This window comes from Leptonychotes weddellii, chromosome 3 (assembly GCF_054177405.1).
Source record: "Leptonychotes weddellii isolate Sample4059 chromosome 3, ASM5417740v2, whole genome shotgun sequence".
Classification (NCBI taxonomy): domain Eukaryota; kingdom Metazoa; phylum Chordata; class Mammalia; order Carnivora; family Phocidae; genus Leptonychotes; species Leptonychotes weddellii.
In genome coordinates this window covers 106,146,061-106,165,867 of record NC_138371.1, presented here as the reverse complement: position 1 = coordinate 106,165,867, position 19,807 = coordinate 106,146,061, and the positions used below count along the sequence as shown (strand labels likewise).

Below are 19,807 nucleotides of genomic sequence, written 5' to 3'. Positions count from 1 at the left end.
CTTCTGCTTCTTCTTCCTTTTTTTTTTTTTTAAGATTTTATTTATTAGAGAGCACAAATGGGGGAGAGGCAGAGGGAGAAGCAGGCTTCCCGCTGAGCAGTGAGCCCGATGCGGGGCTCGATCCCAAGACTCCAGGATCGTGACCCAAGCTGAAGGCCGACGCTTTACCAACTGAGCCACCTGAACTGAGCGTCCCTGAACAATGGCTCTCTGATTGCAAGCAGCTTGTCTGCTACCAGGTCCTGCCCTTATCTGCCCTGACCATTCTGTCCAAGGCTGACTCAGGCTGGGTCCAGGTCCCACAGCAAGGAAGAGAGGGTGTGTCTGTGGCCCCAGCAACAAAGGCTTCTCCTTTTGGTCTGTGTTTCCCTCTTGCAGTTCAGCTCCGTCATCTGAACCATGAGGATCTGGTTGCTCCTGCTTGTCACTGGAATCTGCACGGGAAATGTGAACTCACAGGACACGTGCAGGCAAGGGCACCCTGGCATCCCTGGGAATCCTGGTCACAATGGTTTGCCTGGGAGAGATGGACGAGATGGCGCAAAGGGCGACAAGGGCGAGGCAGGTACTCAGCACCGGGCAGCCTTCAGCTGCCCTTGTGTTTACCCCTCTGTTCCTCTGAGATCATTCGTTCATTCATCACGAGTGTAGCCATCACCTGCCCGCTCCCCCCTCCTTCATTCGTGCAGCCCTTGCCCAGAAAGCAGTGGCCGAGATCCTGCTCCAGGTCAGATTCTGGAGCAGACCAACAGGACCCCCCCTCCACGGACGTCCTCATCTAGAGGGGACAACTGTTAGCCATCACCTCTGATACTGCAGGCCGTCTTCAGGAGTATATGATGTTATAGATGTTTCTGCCTCAGATGGCAGGGATGGTAGGTCTTTGGCACACGGGGCCTATAGAGAAATCTGACTGCTAAATATTTAGCAGAGAGCACCCGGCTGCAGTGCAGGGAAGAGTTAATGCCTTGTCACGCAGTGAGGCAGGTGACATGGAGTGAGGCAGAGAAAACAAAAGTAGATGGTAACTGAAGCCACACAGCGGTACTCAGGTGTGTATGCCCTGTGTTGGGGCCTGCCCCAGGGTTTGGGAATTTGGGGACAGGATCCAGCCTCTAGGAAGGAGATTTGCAAAAGCCAGGATATGTGAGTGGTTTCCATAACACGAACTGATAGGCTTGGTTCTTGAATGGGGTTCTTGAGCCTGGGTCCACCATAGGGTCACATACCTGAGACATACGCAGACTGATCTATCTCAGTGCAGAGAGAAAACATCAAAACTACTATTGACATTTTATTTTATTTTTTTTAAAGATTTATTTACTTAGAGAAAATGAGTCAGTGGGGGAGGGGCAGAAGGAGAGAGAGAGAGAATCTCAAGCAGACTCCCTGCTGAGCACGGAGCCCAACATGGGGCTCAATCCCAGGACCCTGAGATCATGACCTGAGCCAAAATCAAGAGTCGGACACTTAACCAACTGAGGTACCCAGGCGCCCCTACTACTGACATTTTAAAAGATAAATTTAGATGAAGAAAAAAATTGAGCTTTAAAAATATTTAATATGTGAATTGGCCTGGGTGGCTTCACTTGGTCCCTTTACAGATGGACCCGTGTCATTTGAGGCCTGAAATATGTCCTGTGCCCTCACACACTCTGTCCATCAGTGTACTGTGGCATATTGTGGTTACGGCCCAGCCCAAGGGATTTTCAAATTCCCCTATCAAACTATCACAAACAGATGGGTGCCTGAAATACTTCTGCAGAGAAACTGAAGATTGAAGGTTGACTTGATAATGCAAACATTAAAGAATCCCATGAAAAGAGGAGAGCTGTCATCTGTCTTCTTAGTGTGAACTCTTCAACTGTACATGAGTGGGAGAAATCAATGATGAACTAATCAGATCTGACAAGAAGTCTGACAAAAACCTAGAAATTTTAGGAGTTTGGACATATGAATTTACATTTACATTCATTAAGATGAACCTCATCCTCACTGTAAACTGTACTGTGAGATGTCAGTTATTAATAGAAGCACCCCCAATTAGACATTTCAGGACTCTTTGTGGAATATGACCACAAACGACTGTCATTTTTCCTCAGCTATACGTTATAGTATGAAAACTTCACTAAACTTAATAATGAACATTTAGAAGCCTTCTTGATATTTTATAATCGTATCAGAAGATTAGACATTCCTCTGGCTATATTAACAGTGGTTGAAATAATACACAGAAAGCAACTTCAAGATGGACTAAAATTAGTGCTTTGCCAGCAAATGCTGTTGGCATATGGATTTTTAAAAAGTCTTTATTAATCTGGAGAAATGAGTATTAGAACAAATTACTTATGGGAAGTCCGCTGTACAGATGAAGGAAAGTCTAGGTGTTTCTAGGTGTTTCCCTGTTTGTGGCATTTGGTGATCCAAGGGATTTGTTCGGTGGGCTGAATGAAGGAGACGGTCACCAACCATCTCTCCAACCATTGCCCTGCAAATCTACTCTGGGGATCTCCAAGGGGTAACATCTCCAGGGAGTCCACGCCACTTTTTGGCATTAGACCAGTCTTATTTCTGGGTAGTAAAAAGCCCAGTCCAAGTTGATGGCAAAACCTCAATGTCAATGAAATCCATTCTTTTAGCCTCCTACTGGGACCACAGTGTGCATGTATGTGTGGATGTGGGTGCACACGTGTGTGCATATGTGTGTGTACATGCACAGGATACAACTCTGACTTCATGACTCCTTCATCTTTTGCTTCCACTCTCCTTCCTTACAGCAAGAACTGCCTTTGATTCTAGAGATGTTAACTTATAACATGGGAAGTTGGAGCTCAGGGTTGCCTGCTCTGAGTTCAAAACTGATGTGTGGTAGGCAAAACCTCACTCGCCTGATGTTCCCAATGGCGTCTGCCATGCCAACTTGATCAGTGACATTTACTACCACTCTAAAGTGCTGGATCCTTCCAGAATCCTCCCTTCCATCCCAAATATTGCCAGGTAACCATAATCATATGTGTTTTTATAGGAGGCTAGTGAACCTTCCATTCCACTTATGCAAGAGTGACAGAAAAGGAGAAGTGAGAAGGCCACCCAGTACCTCCAATGATCAGTCACTACCCGAGTTACCCTCACAAGAGAAAGATGTAATTGTGATCATCTGTGCACATATTCCTTTCCTGTTCTGCCTTCCCAGAGCTGGATGCTTGGGAGGTCCACCCAGTTCCTCTCATAATTCACTTCTTGTACACAACTCCGCACCCCTGGCGCTCACTCACGTCTGCCTTCTGTGAGGGGCAGTGTGTGTGTCAGGGCCGGGCACACACCCAGGACTCTCTGGTCTACACCCCCGATTGAGACCAATGTCTAGGAAATGTGGAATTGGAATTTTAACTCTTGTCTATTTTCTTCTCTTCCACCTAGGAGAACCAGGACATCCTGGTGGTCCAGGGAAGGATGGAATGAATGGACAGAAAGGAGAGCGAGGTCAGAAATTGTGTTCCATTTTACCATGCTCTAATTCTGAGCCACCGATGACTTAATAACCATTTGGTGCTCACCAAGGACAAGCCCTTTGCTAGGCTCTGAGGACGATCTAACAATAGGGCAACATGGCTCTTGCTCTCCAGGAGCTTGTGATTCTTTTTCTGTAAAGGGAAAGACTGTAAGTAATTTCAGCTTCTCAGGCCATGTGGTCTCCGGCACAACTGTCATGAAAAGCAGCCAAGGATGCTATATAAGTAAGCGGGGCTGTGTTCTAATGAAACTCTATGAAAACTGAAATCTGAATCTTATATAATTTTCATGTATTGTCGAATATTATTTGTGATCATTTAAAAATGCAAACCATTCTTAGCTTGTGGGCCATACAAACAGGTGGGAGGCTGGATTTGGCTCACGGGCCATGGTTCGCTGAAGCCTGGGTTAGTGGATGAAGATTGAGGAGTGACATTAAATTCCGACTCAGGGCTTCTGGCAAGACTGCATGGAGAAGGTGGCACTGGAATTGGGCCCTGAGGGGTAAAGAGGGCTCCGGTAGTTGCGACTGATGGGGAGAGAGAATAGTCACAAGAGCAAACACAAATAATGCTCACTTTGTGCTAGGGTGTTCTAAGTGCTTTTCACGTACTGACTCAATATGACAGTCTATACATGAGGTAGTATCCCAATTTTACAGATGAGGGAACAGAGGTGTAGGTGGCTCATCAGCTTGCCTAACATCACATTGTGCCTCCGTAGAGGAGGCAGGATGGAATCCTGGCATTTAACTCCGGACTCTGTGCTCATAACCACTGCTGTCTAGTCGGGGAGGAGGAGACAGAGAAGCACCGAGAACGTGTGCGCAGTGAGGACCAGCGTGAGACAGTCGATACAGTGGGCAGCAGAGAGCAGTGACTGCCACACTTTAGGAAGACTTTATTCTGTGCTCACTCCTGTGAGGAGCTTTGTAGGGGATGTCACAGAACTAGGGCTGAGTTGTCAGTTAACTGAAAGCAGCCTGAGTTCATCTGCCTTTGGACGTTCTTCCCTCTTCCAAAGATGTGTTCTCAAGGCTTGGCATTGCTTAGTGGTCAAAGACTAGGCTGTGATGGTAAAGAGCTGTAATTTCTAATGTGAACCCCAACACTAACACAGTAGACAGGAGTCAGAAGGTGTTTTGCAGCCACACACATGTGTGTGTGTGTGTGTACGCTGTGCACTCAATTTAGGAGTAAATTAATGTTCAGACCCCGAGCATCTACTGATACTGGGCACTGCTTTATTTCATATGTATGCTCACCAATGGAAAAGCCAAAGTTAGTTTTAGAAGTTGATGTTTCACAAATCATCTTTTCCTTTATTCTCTCTTTTTCCACCTAGGAGCAGATGGAAAAGTTGAAGCCAAAGGCGTCAAAGGCGATCAAGGCTCACAAGGACCCCCAGGGAAACATGGGCCAAAGGGATTTGTTGGTCCCATGGGAGAGAAGGGCCTCAGGGGAGAGACTGGCCCTCAAGGGCAAAAGGGGGATAAAGGCAGTGTGGGGCCCACCGGTCCAGAAGGGCTAAAAGGCAGCACTGGGCCTTCAGGCCCAATGGGTCTACCTGGCCCCATGGGCCCCATTGGGAAGCCTGGACCCAAGGGAGATGTTGGGCCCTTGGGACCCCAGGGAGATCCAGGAGTCCGGGGAATGAGAGGCTGGAAAGGGGACCGAGGCGAGAAAGGGAAAACTGGCGAGACTCCAGTCTTGCCCAAGAGTGCTTTCACGGTGGGGCTCACGGTACTGAGCAAGTTTCCTACTTCAGATGTGCCCATTAAATTTGATAAGATCCTGTATAATGAGTTCAATCATTACGACATAGCCACGGGGAAGTTCACTTGCCACATTACCGGGGTCTATTACTTCACCTACCACATCACGGTTTTCTCCAGGAATGTTCAGGTATCTTTGGTCAAAAATGGGGTGAAAATACTGAACACCAAGGACGGTTACATGAGCTCTGAGGACCAGGCGTCGGGTGGCATGGTGCTGCCGCTGAAGCTGGGGGACGAGGTGTGGATGCAGGCCACAGGAGGGGAGAGGTTTAACGGCTTGTTTGCAGATGAGGACGATGACACGACTTTCACAGGCTTCCTTCTGTTCAGCAGCCAGTGATGCGGAGATGTGTAGGGACCTGCCTCCCCACCCCTCGGAGCTGGCTTGCTGGACATGTTCTCAGATGATTCTGCTCTATGAATCATTCTCATTATTGTAATAATCATAGAGGGGCAACAATACGACAGCTATTCCCAAAGCTGATTTTGTGTGACTTATATTATTGTTTCCAACAGTAAGTTTAAAAATGCTTGCGCTGGGGCGCCTGGCTGGCTCAGTCGGTGGAGCATGTGACTCTTGATCTCAGGGTCGTGAGTTCGAGCCCCATGTTGGGTGTAGAGATTACTTAAAAATAAAATCTGGGGGCGCCTGGCTGGGTCAATTGGTAAAGCATGCAACTCTCGATTTTGGGGCCATGAGTTGGAACCCCACATTGGGTGCAGAGATTACTTTTAAAAAATAAAATAAAAATCATATAAATAAATAAAATCTTAATGCTTGCATTATTATAATTTATTTACGATTTTTCATCATTCCCCTCATCTGAAAAGTGCTTTGCATGTATGTTTCTTGCGGGACCCGTGTTCTGATGTCATTTTAGTGCTTGAAGGAGGTGTGTCAGGACTTATCCCTCATCTGAATTTCTGAGGACACTGGGAGAAAGGAGAGGGAAGTGTTCCAATGTTCATTCCATTTAGTAGCTAATAAAAGTTGTAAGCAGGTGATGACGAGACATCCCAGAAAGCTGCGGAATACTTTGCTTATTTTGTAACCTATGTTTTAATCACCATTCAGCTCAACAAATAGTTCTTGAATCTGTGCTCGGTTCCTGGGACTGCCGTAACAAAGTACCACAAACTGGGGAATTTAAAATAACAGAAAGTGATTATCTCACAGGGCTGGAGGCTAGAAGTCTAAAATCAAGGTGTCAGCAGCACCAGTCTCCCTCAGAAGCCTCTGAGGAGGGTTCTACCTTGCTGCTTCTAGCTTTTGGTGGACCCAGGCATTCCCCGGCTTGTAGAAGCATCCAGCTCTACCCCGATCTGCACATGGCAGTCTTCCCTCCATGTCTGCCTGTGTGCAAGCATCCCTCTTCTGATAAGGACACCAGTCATTTGGAATAGGGACCACCCTAATCTACTATGACCTCATTTTAACCTGATTACATCTGCAAAGACCCTGAGTCCAAATAGTCACAATCATAGAAACCAAAGGTTAGGACTTGGATGTATCTGTTTGGGAGACACCGTTCAACCTGTAATAGACTGCTCTGGTCCCCTCAAATTCACAATCTTCCCCAGTGCCGAATACACTCTCCCCAACCCACATCCCCCACAGTCTTAACAATGTCAGCATCAATGCTAACTCTAAGAATCTCATCTAAAAATCACCAGCTCAAAGTCCCCAATCTCATCATCTAAATCCTTTATGTCAGTTATAAGTAAGATCTATTGTGTGACACATCCTGGGGCGAAATCCCTCTCCCTCTGTGAAACTGCAAAACCAGACACATTATTTGCTTCCAAAATACAATGGTGGGAAAGGCACAGGATAGACAGTCCCATTCCAAAAGGGAGAAAAAGGAAGGGAAAAAAAAGTGATCACAGGTCTCAAAGGAGACCAAAACCCTTTCGCAAGGCGAATTCCATTAGATGTTTTTCACTATTTACCTTATAAAATTTTTAAATGAGCTATGCAAAAGGAAGAGATTACTGGACAGAGACACCAAACAGTTACAGAGGAAAGTGGAGGATGGAGATGAATTTACTAAGAAAGTGGGGTGAAAAGAAACTTGCCTTTTAGGCCACCGCAGATATTTCTTGGTCAGACGCGTCCCATCCACTTCCCTCTCGTCTGGTAAAAGCATCCTGGTGTGCACTTTCAGACAAGTCTTTCAAACGGTGTATACTCTACACTCTGCGATGGATGTGAGATTCAGGTCTGGCTAATAAGAACAGCACCTTCTTCTGGCCACAGTGACTATTTCCAAAATGGCGCCTTATCAATCAGAGCCAATGAGATGTAATCTGCAACTGTGGAAGGCCTATTGGGGGAAAAAAAAAGGCAAGATCTTCTTCAGGTGAAGCTAGAACTTCAGCTGGCATGCATTTAGCTAATCTGTTGAGCCCCCAAACAAAATCAAACAGGGCTGGAGATAATCCAGGACATTGTTTAGACCCCTACACCCAGCTGTCCCTGAAGGCAGAGATACCTCTGGACTATTGTATTGCACGAGCCAGTCTGATGCAGGGTTTTTATTGTTATTGTCATTGTTACTACTGCTTTTGTCCAAAAGAATATTAAGTAGTCAATGGCCCAAGGAGAGGGGCAGCATGATTGTAGAGAAAAAAGCCCAAGACTAAGAGTTGAGGTGTATGGGTGGTTGTTCCAGCCATGACAAAGGAATGTGAAATGGGTACCTTATTCAGCTTTTCTGTGCTCCTATCTCCTACTGTACAGCAGTGCTGGAATGGAATAATTTCATATGATCCCAAGCCTCTAAAATTCTGGAAGGATTACATATGCCTAAGTTAACTCAGTATACTTTTCTATTAATTAAGAGCAACTAATAAAGAAGCAAAAGGCTGCAAGCTCACTGCATATTCAAGCTACACTATTTTCCAAATCACATCCTGGGCCAGTTTGTCTGACAGGACGTGCCTCTAGAAATTGGGACTTCAAGCCATTCTATCCATACTCCAACCAAGTCTACACAGTTGTGATGATATCTTCATTCCCTCGGAAAAATGAGACTTTTGTAAATTAACATTATGAACATTACAGCACTGCTGTAAATGAAATATTGAAAAATTACTTGGTTGTGGAAAATGTTGGAAAGATACAGAAATAATTTGTTTATAGGTATTTTACTGGCCTTCCTTAACTTGTTTCTTCTAGAACAGAGCCAGGACTAGGGGGAAGCAAGTGAGGCACCCAGGGTGTGACACTGAAGGAGGCGCCCCCCTTCAGGTGCTGACACAGCCTGTGCATGACCCTGACAGTTGAGTGTCTCCTTCAATTTTGCAGCCCAGTCCCTGCATCTGCCTTGCTGCCCTACTTATGCTCAGCTGTAGCATGACTGATCACTTTATTGAGCCAGAGTGTCCTTATTCTTTGGCTTCTGTGGCTTTTTGGAATTGTAATAATCTAAGCTATTTCTCCCCAGTGTAAAGCCTGGTTTTGTTATGGACTGAATACGAAGAATACCTGTGCTCACTCCTTTCTATTTAGGATCACAACTTTATAGGTTGAGATAGACATGAAGAAAAAACACATTTACGATTGTACAGAGGATACCAGATTTTATAAAAAAAATTTTTTTTTAGGTCAAATATAGAAGATGAGATGTAAAACATATTTTAAGGATTTCAAAAAGATGAAGTTGACTGGCAGGGATTGGGTGTGTCTAATCTGCCATTTGGGATGGTTTTTCACTGGTTGTCGATGAATCTGGACTGCAGTTTTTGAAAGTCTAACTATGCCAGGCTCTCTGAGACACCGGATACCTTGTTAATTTAGGACAAATCATTATCCCCTGAGGACAATTTTAGGCTTAAATGTTGCATTACAATGGTTAGGTATCCTTCTATGACAACCATTCTGGGCTAAAGGAAGGCTCTCAGAAAAAAAATATGTAAGGATTTTTGTCAAATATATTGATGAATTTTCTTTTTTACATGACACATCTGACATCTTTGTAAGGGTCTGCTACACAGGCATTAGGTCTGTCATGTGGTGTGGCTGCCCTAAGAACCAACCAGTTACCAATAATGTGATAGATATTAATCACCATGGAGGTAGGGACTCAGGGACTTTAAATCATTTAAAATATTTCATTTAAAAAATCAGTAGAAAATGAAATCATAACTTACCATACAATCAATTGGGCTTTTCCTCTCTGCCAGGCTAAATTGAAAACAAACTCCATTTGAAACTTTTTTTTTGGGGGGTGGTGTGGAGAGAGGGAGGGGGGTTAGAAGCTATCTATAGGAAGCATGTGCCACTCCTGGCCTTAACTTTTGGCTCTCTGGAACTTTCCAGGAGGTTCTGAGGACTGCTTAAACCCAACAGGCAATGTTAAAATGAACACAGCTTTACCCTAAGCCCAAACATTCAGGTGAGATAAAGGTCTGGAATGACTTCAAATAAAGCAATTTAAGAAAACGTGACTGTGGATTGCCCGGGAACAAAAAGGTTCACTTGGGTTCTTGGTCCACTGCACAAGTCACACCTCTGACACCCAAGGCAAAGGAATCAACCTCCTGTGGTCAGAAGACCACAGCCATCAATGCCCTCTGCACTCAGACACTGATTTAACAGAATCACTTGGTATCTAGTTCCTGCATAAAACCTAGGCAGAGAAGGGTGCCTGGGTGGCTCAGCGGGTGAAGCATTGAACTCTTGATCTCAGCTCAGGTCTTGATCTCAGGGTTGTGAGTTTGGACCTGCACTGGGCTCCACCGTGGGTGTGGAGCCCACTTTAAAAAAACAAACAAAAACAGGTGGAGAGCAGTATTTTGAGGAGCTGGCTGGAGGCTGCAGTAGCCAGCCCTCCCTTGTTTACTTTCCTGGGTGGGGGGAGGGGGCGGTTCTTCTCATACCCACACACCTGGCTTCACGTCTGCAGGAGGGTCAATTCTCAAGGGGTCCATCCCATGTGGATTCGCCATTCCGCAGCATCCCGCTCAACCCTGAAAGTGAGAGCCCAAGAAGTGGCAGGTGCGTGGAGTGAGACGGCCAGGCAAATGTGAGGGTTGCTTCGGCGGCCTCACTTCCCCTCAGTCCCTTCTCCCAACTACTGATTTTTTCCACTATCCACCTACAGAAGTCTCTCAAAAGAAAAACACCTTACTATTAACTAAACCCTTTCACTTAATCTGCATGCACTTCAGGAAGGTAGCGGAGGCAGGCACCTCGCACGATTCCTTCTGCAGAGGAAGATGTTGAAGTTGAGCAAGGTTAAGTCTCCCACCCTGGACAAGAACCTGGTCCTGGCTCCAACTGCGGCGTAATTTCCATTCATTTAGGGGAGGCTAAGGCTGTCCAGAGTCCCCGGCCCTTTTCCACACTGGCCATCCTAAGCCCCAAATCACAATTCCCTCTCCGCCTCCTGCCCCCAAATCTTCTCATTCCCCTATGGTTGAATGAAGGTTGCAAAACCCTCCCTCTACAAATTTATAGATTATTAGAACAAAATTTACAAGTCAAAATAAAGGAAGATTCACTGATAGGTAGTGGAGTCGGTTCCACACAACCATACGGTGCAGCCACACCGTCTATTTAATTTCAGCCATCGTTTAGAGTGGAGTCCGATAGAGTCGACGAGTGTCACCAGCCCTGTCACGTCGGGGAAGGCACTCAGGCGCCGTTCACTGAGCGTTCACTGCTCCTCCTGGAAGAACTCACCCTGCAGGGAGACTGTGCGTCCCGCTCGAGTCACGTGGGAGGGACGAATTAAACCTCCGCGGGTCCTTACTCCAGGCACACGGGGGCGCAAGACCGCAGCGTCTGCCGTGAAGCGGCGGGGCGACGCTTTTGCCCTCTGGACGCCGACGTGCTCACGTCCTGAGGGCCTCGGGCCCCGACCCGGAAGCGCTGGCGTCACGTGGCGTGGCGTGGGCCGGTGCCTTGGAAACGTGGCGCGCGTGCTCGCGGCAAGAGCTGCGGTGCAGGGGCGGGGCCTCGCGGCGTGGGAAGGGGCTGCTCTGGGATCAAGATGCTATACGCCTGGAGGCTGGGGGGGCTCGGACTCCGGGCAGCGGCTCTATGGCCGGGGCGAGCGGGCCTGGGCGGCGTCGGACCCGGGATCCGGGCCCGAGAGGTCAGCACCAGCTGGTCCCCGGTGGGCGCCGCCTTCAATGTCAAGCCCCAGGGTCGCCGTCTGGACCTGTTCGGCGAGCGCCGGGTGAGCGGCGCGGGAGGGAGCTCCCCTTGTCCCCCCGACATAAGCCGGTCCTTTCTCTGAGTGGCCAGCAGGGATCTGGAAGGGGTCCTTTGGGTCTGGGAGGAGCCGGGCAGCGAACCCACTTTGTACGGTAGGGTGTCGTTTGCGCTCTTGGTGACCTTGTCCGTCACCTCCCCTTTGAGGGGCTGGTTTAAGGAAGCGGGGCGGCCTTTGTTGGTCCTGTCCCCAGAGTGTGGGCCCCAGGACCTGCCTCTTCGTGCTCCCCTGCGCCACGTGAACTCAAAATAGTTCATCTCGCGGGTGGCGGTGAATTCCTCCTGGAGGGTCCCGCCCTCGCCTCACACTCAGACCAATCCCCGCTAAAGTTCACTTTTGCTCCAACCCTACGCTTGAGCGTTGGAGGCCTTGCCCTGCAGTTCATAGGGGGATCTAATCTTGTAGTTACTAATTCCATTGATGCTCGAAATTCCGTTCTTAATTTTTTCCCAAGTTTTGGGCTCTTTTGTTTTAAAACACAAAACCGTTGAGAACAGTCTAATTTCCTATAATGCGATGACATTGATCACGTTGATTTCTTCCCCCAGGAAGTCACTGATTGAATTCTTTGGTTGCTATTTATTTTCTATCTCCACACACCTAGTATGGTATCTGGCATTCCCTAGGCACTCAGTGTTTATTGAGTTGATTAAAGGTGAAAGGAGGGCGAGCTTGAAAGGGACTTACCTGATGCCCGTTCTACTTTGCATTTGCGGGTTTTATCCACTTCAGGTTGTTACTTTTATTTTTGCCTGTTTAATTTTTTCATTATTTATAACATTGCCTTTCTTATAAAGAGTCTAGGACTTGGTTACACCGAGCCTAGTGATGTGTTTTCTTATTTGATCTCTGTCATTAGCTTTGTTTTAAAAATATTTTTGTATGAAATTTGCTACACCAACTTCCCTATGGGTAAGTAACAATATGGTTTTAACATAATTAGGGTGAGGAGGAGAACGACTGCCTATAGGTACTGAGTAGAAAGATGAAAAAAGTAAGCTTGGTTTTGGGTGGATGAAATATAACCAATTTTAGCTTTATTTTTCTTTTGTATATCATGATTTTAGAACTGATAACAGATTTTCAAACATGTGAATTGGTTTTTGATTAAAGAACAACAAAAAACCCCAAAGGTTTATGTAGTTTTTTGTCATTACCATAACTAGTAGTCTGAGGTTTAGAATTCCCATCCTCCAGTATGAGGAGGTGTGTTGGGAAATGAAAAATAGTCTGTACTTGAATCAAATTAAATCAGTGTAAAGAATCTAATTTGGTTTTGGTCCCAATTCTGCTCTGCCTGCAACTGCCTTTTCTTCAACTTCTTAATCATTTTGAAAAGACGTTAATTTCATGCATCCCTTCTTGCAGAAACAGTAGGCCTTATCAGTCCTGAAAGTTTGACCTCTTGCTGTTTTCAAAAATCAACATGTTAGTCATCTACAAAGTGGCTAAGCTGGATGTTGAACCTTTATCATTCTATTTTTGTTTTTTATGAAATAATTAAAAATTAAAAATTCCATTCTTAAAATATTCGTAGTTTAATTTATGTGGAATGATGCGGGGAATGTGAACATGGTGTCTGTGATCACAAGTCTTATAATGATAGGATACACCAACGAAAACCAAGATTTCCTTTATGAAAAAAGGACTTAATACCAAAAAATCATATTTTTAGTTACACATTGGAACTATTGTCTGGATTGCAGGGTCTTTTTGGAGTTCCTGAGTTCAGCGCCCCAGAAGGATTTCGGATCGCACAAGAAAACGCCCTGAGAAAGGCGGACTTGCTCGTGGAGCGTGTGTGTTCCATGCCACCTGGGCCCCAGACTGTGCTCATTTTCGATGAGCTTTCGGATTCCTTGTGCAGGGTGGCCGACTTGGTAAGATGCTTGCTGTAAGCCTTGAAGCTACCTCTCTGTCAAGCTGTTAAAATTTAAGCTAAGTTTATTAGGTTTAATGTCAGAGACTCTAGGGTTCAAAGCATCTGGTGCTTGGTTTGGCAGCATCTAGACTCACAGCGTCTGAGCTGTTTGAGAGCTGTTGGGTGTAATTTGTTATAGTGGGAGTAAGTCATTAGGAATGGGGAAAAAACGTATAGGAAAAGGTGATATGTAGAACTTGTACTTTAATATGTATAGTTAAGAAAATACACATGTGATGTATAATAAAAGAGTGATTACTCATATGCACAGAGTCTTCATTTGACAGAGATTTCTTCATTCATGAAAACTTCTACCAGAATTTTAAAAGGACGTTTACCTGTACATAAAAGCTAGTTTTTATAAACCTTCTCAGGAATGTCTTTTCCAATGAAAACTAAGGTTTGGATATGAAACTGATTGTATTAAAGACTTCCTTTTTTCATATTTTGAAGCAGAAATAGACATGTACCTAGATCTCCTCACTAAGAAGCCCATTGCTGAGATGGAAGGCATGAGTTTTTATCTGTCCCAAAGAGCCACCTCATTAGTTATGTCAGGGAAGGCAATTATAGTAGTGCACATGATCCAAAACTGTGAACCCTCAGGATCTTGTCAACTTGGTATTGGACTGTATATAGCTTTCTCTTCACATTCATTCAATATTGAGTCACCACCATGTTCCAGGCACTGTTCTAGGCACTGGGAATGTCATGAATAGACACACACAGTCTCCGACCTCATGGAGTTTATATTCTGATGTTAACTTTTCTTTTTAGATCTTTTGAGGCACCAGACCCTGGTAAGAGGTTTGCCTGGATTAACTGAATTAATCTTCTCAGCATATCTCCCATTTTCAGATGAGGAAAGAAAGGCAGTAAGAGGTGAAGTGATATACCCAGGGTCACCTAGCCAGTAAGTGGCAGAGCTGGGCTCAGAGGCCAGGCATCGTGGCCACAGAACTCATGCCCTCACCTGCTGTTCTGTACCTTCTACATGCTGTCTGGTTGCTTAGGGTCCAATGAATAGGTCTTCCTTACCTTGGAGAGGTTGGAGAGTCAGTTAGCCTCCCCATTTTTTAAAAAACTATTTATTTACTTTTAAGATTATACAGTAAAATTGACTCCTTTTTGGGGATGGTACAATTCTATGAATTTTATATTCCATCACCCCAAAAAAGCCCCTGTATTATAGTCACACCCAGCTCTCCCCTCTTACCTCTGGCAACTACCCATCTATTCTCCATCCCTCTAGTTTGTCTCTTCTAAAATGTCAGATGAATGGAATCATTTGCCCTTTGAGAATGACCTCTCTCACCTTGCATAACACTTTCCCATCTTTGCTGTTCCTTGATAGGAACTTTTTTCCCCTCCCATACAACCTAATTGAGCAGGAACACCTTTCAGATTGTCATGCAGTCACTGTGAGTTTCCCCATTTTAAGGAAATTGATAAAGTATCTTAAACGATTTTTCCCAAAAGTAAAGTGAGGTGTGTTGCAGTCTTATTGTAGTCACTTCTTGGTTTAGTAGGGTCTTGGTTTTGTTCTGAAGTGGGTGTGTAGCAAGCACCTTGAATGATGGAGGACACGAGAGATGCACTGCCCGGGGACGCCTCACAGTGACCTTCTATGCTTAATTATGTCACTAAAACCTGAAAAGGAAAATATTTGTCAGGGAATTTCACTTATGTGCCATCACGTATTGGCTTTATTTGTTGGTGGCTTATTTGTTGTCTTAGCCTCCATTTTAATTAAGTGGTGTTCTAGGATTTATTTTTATTTTTTTTACATTTCTGCTTTTGCTTCTCGCTAAGAGATTTTAACTCTGCCTCATAGCTTGTCCTATTTTTGGAGATTTTTGTATTTATGAGGTATAGAAATATCTCATTAAAAAAGCTCTAAATGTGACTTATATGTGGAAATCTTTGGGTAAAAATATTCAAAGAACCTTCTTCCTTTTGAATTTTTAGGACTTTACCTGCCAGTAAGATCAATAGTGTAATAAGGCAAGGGTTTTATAAACTGTTATTTCCCACCAAATGGTCTTTTGGTTTTGCTTTCTTTTTCTTTTTTTCATACAGTTGCTATGTATGTATCACTATTACAATTGAATTTTTTTTAAGATTTTATCTATTCATTGAGAGAGAGAAGTCGAGAGAGAGCGAGAGCACAGCGGGGAGGAGGGGCAGAGGGAGAGGGAGAGGGAGAAGCAGACTCCCCGCTGATCAGGGAGTCCGATGCAGGGCTTGATCCGAGGACCCCGAGATCATGACCTGAGCTGAAGGCAGACGCTTAGCCAACTGAGCCACCCAGGCGCCCCACAAATGAATTTTAAAATGTATGCTGGTATTTTGAAATAAATATTGATTGTAAGTTCTGCAACATGTAGATTAGTAATTTATATAAATTGTAAATTTTACGTAGCTCATTTTTCAGGTGCTTTAGTACTAATGTTATTGTTACATCGAATGTATAAAACTATGGATTTAAATGTTTTTACATTGAAAACTATTTAATAATAAAATTAGGAAATTTTACCTTGTGGTGATTTTATTTCATATTATAGTCACACATGTTTCCGTGGAGAATGAAGACTGTAACTGATATTTTGTAGTTCCCTTGCATTTTTCTTTTGCAATATACTACAGTTAACATGAAAGCTAAAATCTGGTTTTATGTGCTCTCATTAAAAGAAGTAAAGAGAATCCTAGCTCAGTTTAATGCTAAAGTCAGTATCGAAGCCACTGCAACACTGGTAGTTGTGAGTCATTTCAGCTGAGACTCGGAATTCATATTTATTAAAAGGCCTATAAAGAGAGAATGCGCCTTTGTTTTCTGCACAAAGGCTAGAAAGTAGTTAAATCAGTCTTGAAACTGTGTTGTCTGTCAGTTGGAAAAAAAAAAAAAAAGCATCTGTCCTTGTTCTCTGGAGCCAGGCAGACATGTGAGCACCATACTGCAAACAACATTAGTTAGGAAGTTTTAGAATATCTGAAATAAGATTCTGCTCTTTTGAACTGTAGAATTAGGAAGAATTCACTTGGTGTTTATATTTGAAGGAGAAAGGCTTTTCTAAAATAAGGTTAGTGGACGTATTTTCTTTGGAATGAAACCCACTTGATTCCAAGGAATAACAGAATTAATAAATGTTCAGCGAGATGCCGCCTAGCCCTACTAGTTTAGGAAAATGTCATAATGGAAATGCATAGGGCCAGCCAAATGGCACACTTGAAAGCTCAGGTTTTCATTTTTACCCTCAGATCTTGGAAGAAAGCTTTCCATCAAATTTCCTCTTGGTTTTGTCTTTCTTCTTTATTAGGCCGATTTTGTGAAAATTGCTCACCCTGAGCGTGCATTCAGAGAGGCGGCGGAAGAAGCTTGTAGAAGTATTGGCACCATGGTAGAAAAGTATGTTCTGCTCCCCTTCGTTAACAATCTCGGGTGACGTGGTCTTGTGGATTTGTGCTTGAGGAAATTGGTCTCCAGGGCTTGTCCCCGCAGGGTAGGGATGCCCAGTGCCCAGGGTGGTGGGGAAGAGGGAGGGCCCTGGGGGCAGGCCCCTGAGTGCTCCTCCCCGGCTCCTGCAGTGTAATGAGTTGTTTATCTGTTTGTTCATCTGTTTTGTCACTTAACTTCCTTGTCTGTAGGTAAAGTAATAACATGGTTTGCCTCTTAGATTTATTGGGAGGAAAATGAGATAATAAAGTGCTTCTAGGGGCATCAGGTGCATAGCAAACATCTACTCTCCTTATTGTTGTGTACATCAGTGAGAGTTTTTCAGTATCTCAGTGGCAAGTTGGAGTTTCTTGATTATCCTCTGATTAAACTGCTATTGCATCGATGGCCGTGGCCCAGTGACAAGTAGCCTTGCGGTCCTTTGGATCTGGGGTGGGGAGGGGTAGTCTAGGGAGATCATAAAACTCTCAGGGAGGGCTGAGGCAGGCTGGGGCTTTGATGAAGTGAGTTATTTTCAAGCAATCTTGAGGTAAATTGAAATATTTTAAGCCATTTATGAGAGCTCGAAAGTGCTGGTGAAAATGACTTCGAGACGGACGGCGCCATATTCAAAAGCACTTAGTGCGTGGGGCGCCTGGGTGGCTCAGTCGGTTAAGCGGCTGCCTTCGGCTCAGGTCATGATCCCAGAGTCCTGGGATCGAGCCCCGCATCGAGCTCCCTGCTTGGTGGAGAGCCTGCTTCTCCCTCTCCCTCTGTCTGCCACTCTGCCTACTTACGCTATCTCTGTTAAATAAAAAAAAAAAAAAAAAAAGCACTTAGTGCGTGACGCCCCGCCAGAAAGGGTCGCAAGCCAGCGAGCGCGGCAGGGCTCACCTGGCGGGAATCTACAACCGGAAACCATTGGAAGACTTCCTGACAAACCAGAAGCTGGAGGAGGAGCGTGGTGGCTTTCCTGGTTTGACAAGGCCTGCCGGAGGACCTGACGTGTCCGGAGATACTGCTGCCCTTTCTCCCCCACCGAGCATCATTTGCTCTCTTTGGGACAGTGCATGTGATTTCTCTTACAGCCACTGAAAACCGACTTGTTGACTGAGATAAAACTGGTCCCTGCACACTGCAGACGCCGGGCATGAGGCAGGGACTGGAATTGGGGGCTCCTTGGGAGAGAGAGCATCGCCCAGGGAAAAGCCCCAGGAAATGCATCAGAGCTGCCAGGGTGCCTCCCTGGGGCACCTTGAACGCTGTGTCGGGCCTGACTTTAGAAACAGCTCTGGAATAATGGATGTGGGTTCTTAATTTTGCGGGAGGACAACAAGGGAACCATAATTGGTAGCGAAGTATGGTCAAGAGGATCTGTGCAAGGTCTTCACTTCATCCTGGAGAGCGTTTCCATCTTCCCCTCTTGGCCACACTCCAGCTGCTGCCCTGAGGCCCGCCGAGGCCTGGGCCAGGTGTGGGTCAGGACGTGGACGTGGGTCAGGACCCTGAACTCAGGGCCTTCGCCAGAGCTTTGCTCTCGGTCCTCGCGGAGCACCTTGACTCCTTTTCTCCTTTAGTCTAGCTGAATCGTATCGTAATTGCTTCAGGTGATCTTTGAAAAATGGGAGGATTTCAGGTGCATGTGTAGAATTGATTTATTTTCCAGCAGTGGAAGTAAAAGCCCCAAATTAGGCCTGTTTGTTTAGAGCTGATGCCAGATCTCATGACATAAAACATAATGTGGGAGATAGGCTGAAACTTCTGAAGAGGATACAGTGCAGGCTGTCTCTGAATGCCTGTCCTTTTGACAGGTGGTAGCTCCTAGGGGGAGCAGACCTGGAGGAAGTCGGTGCCCACATTGATGTTCTCCCCGTTTCCTGGGATCGCTGCCTCAGAGCGAGAGAGGTGGTGTGCCTGTCCTTGTTGACAGTTTTCCCACTGGCGCTGACTGCCTCAGTTCCCTTGGTCTTTGGGGTGGCCCATGAGAACTGTAGCAACAGAAACTCTTGGATTTCTACAAAGCTGCAGGTTTTTGATGATGCACTGACTAGGGAACGTGAACATCCTTGAGTTCCTGAGTAGGAATGGACAGATGGTTCTTACAGCCTTGTCCTACCCTGAGGATCCACCGGGCAGGGAGCAGATTGTATCTAAAACCAGTTCACTGTTTAGCCCCAAGATTGGCAGGACTTTCTGGCATCCAGGGAAGAAGAAAGAACTCAGGATCTAATAATGGGACTGTGGCTTGGGTTGAGGGAGAACTTAGGTTGGGGGCCAAGGGCAGGCTGGCAAGCTATTATTTGTTCCTTCATAGGAGGAGCATCTTATTTAACCCTTAGGGTGACCTGAAGTCTAACAAGCTGGGGAAGTTCAAATACTTGCCCAAGGTTACAGACTGGTAGTAGGGCTGGTGTTGTAACTCTAGTGTGTGGCCCCAAAGCCTGTGTCCTTGAGCTCTCCTTGCGGTGTGGGCCTGCCACTCTGGCCCAGATGGGCAAAGGTTACCCGGGTTCTAGGTTCTTCACTTTGGAACTGCCGAATCTTTGTGTTCATCCTCCTCCCATCCTCCCTCTTTTTTTATTAAATAAACAAACGGCCACTGGCATATTGCTAACAACGAATTCTCAATGGCAGTGGGCTCAGATCACTCAGATCACCAGCTACTACATTCCTCCCACTCCCCTCTCTCCTTTCTGCTCTTCTGGTTCCAGCTGCTGACTCTGGCTTTAAATTTATCTGTTTACCTTTCAGAACACTTAGTACCTTGATACTTTGCTTAACGGACTGCCTGTTTCTGTACTAACTGTGGTTATGCTATTTCTATTCCAAATGAAGAAACAAAACAAAACCCCAAACCTTTGGCCTCTGGGCATGTGTATGCTAGGATGTGACACCATTCTCTTAATGTAAAGTTACAAGAAGGTATTAGAAAATCATTTAAT

General features: G+C 45.4%; 2 protein-coding genes and 1 long non-coding RNA gene across 8 annotated transcripts in view; 2 read left to right on the top strand and 1 right to left on the bottom strand.

Moving 5' to 3' along the window:
* The first annotated feature begins 239 nt into the window (after nt 1-239).
* On the top strand, nt 240-6,044 carry LOC102747527 (complement C1q and tumor necrosis factor-related protein 9A). Of its 2 annotated transcripts, none has more exons than XM_081814742.1 (3): nt 240-565; nt 3,421-3,483; nt 4,864-6,044. In XM_081814742.1, exons 1-3 carry the CDS (start codon nt 400-402, stop codon nt 5,628-5,630), a joined length of 996 nt encoding a protein of 331 aa, XP_081670868.1. In that variant the 5' UTR covers nt 240-399; the 3' UTR covers nt 5,631-6,044. The 2 variants fall into 2 exon arrangements, with proteins under 2 accessions (XP_081670868.1, XP_006727902.2); XM_006727839.3 differs by having other exon boundaries at nt 379-565; nt 4,858-6,041.
* Nucleotides 6,045-6,065: 21 nt separating this feature from the next.
* Nucleotides 6,066-11,170, bottom strand: LOC102747817 (uncharacterized). The gene is made up of 3 exons (XR_004077460.2): nt 10,977-11,170; nt 10,180-10,261; nt 6,066-7,614 (listed from the first exon to the last, which is right to left on the bottom strand). It is a non-coding gene; the product is annotated as an uncharacterized LOC102747817 (long non-coding RNA).
* A 116-nt stretch (nt 11,171-11,286) lies between these two features.
* The window catches only part of MIPEP (mitochondrial intermediate peptidase), a 177,182-nt gene continuing 168,661 nt past the window's right edge, over nt 11,287-19,807 (top strand). For 4 of the 5 annotated variants that reach the window (XM_081814734.1, XM_081814731.1, XM_081814730.1 and 1 more), the window contains exons 1-3: nt 11,287-11,475; nt 13,218-13,391; nt 16,750-16,838. In XM_081814734.1, the coding sequence (XP_081670860.1) occupies nt 11,287-11,475; nt 13,218-13,391; nt 16,750-16,838 (452 nt within the window). Of the gene's footprint in view, nt 11,476-13,217; nt 13,392-16,749; nt 16,839-19,807 lie in introns of those variants that run through there. The other variant, XM_081814733.1, reaches the window with a different exon arrangement.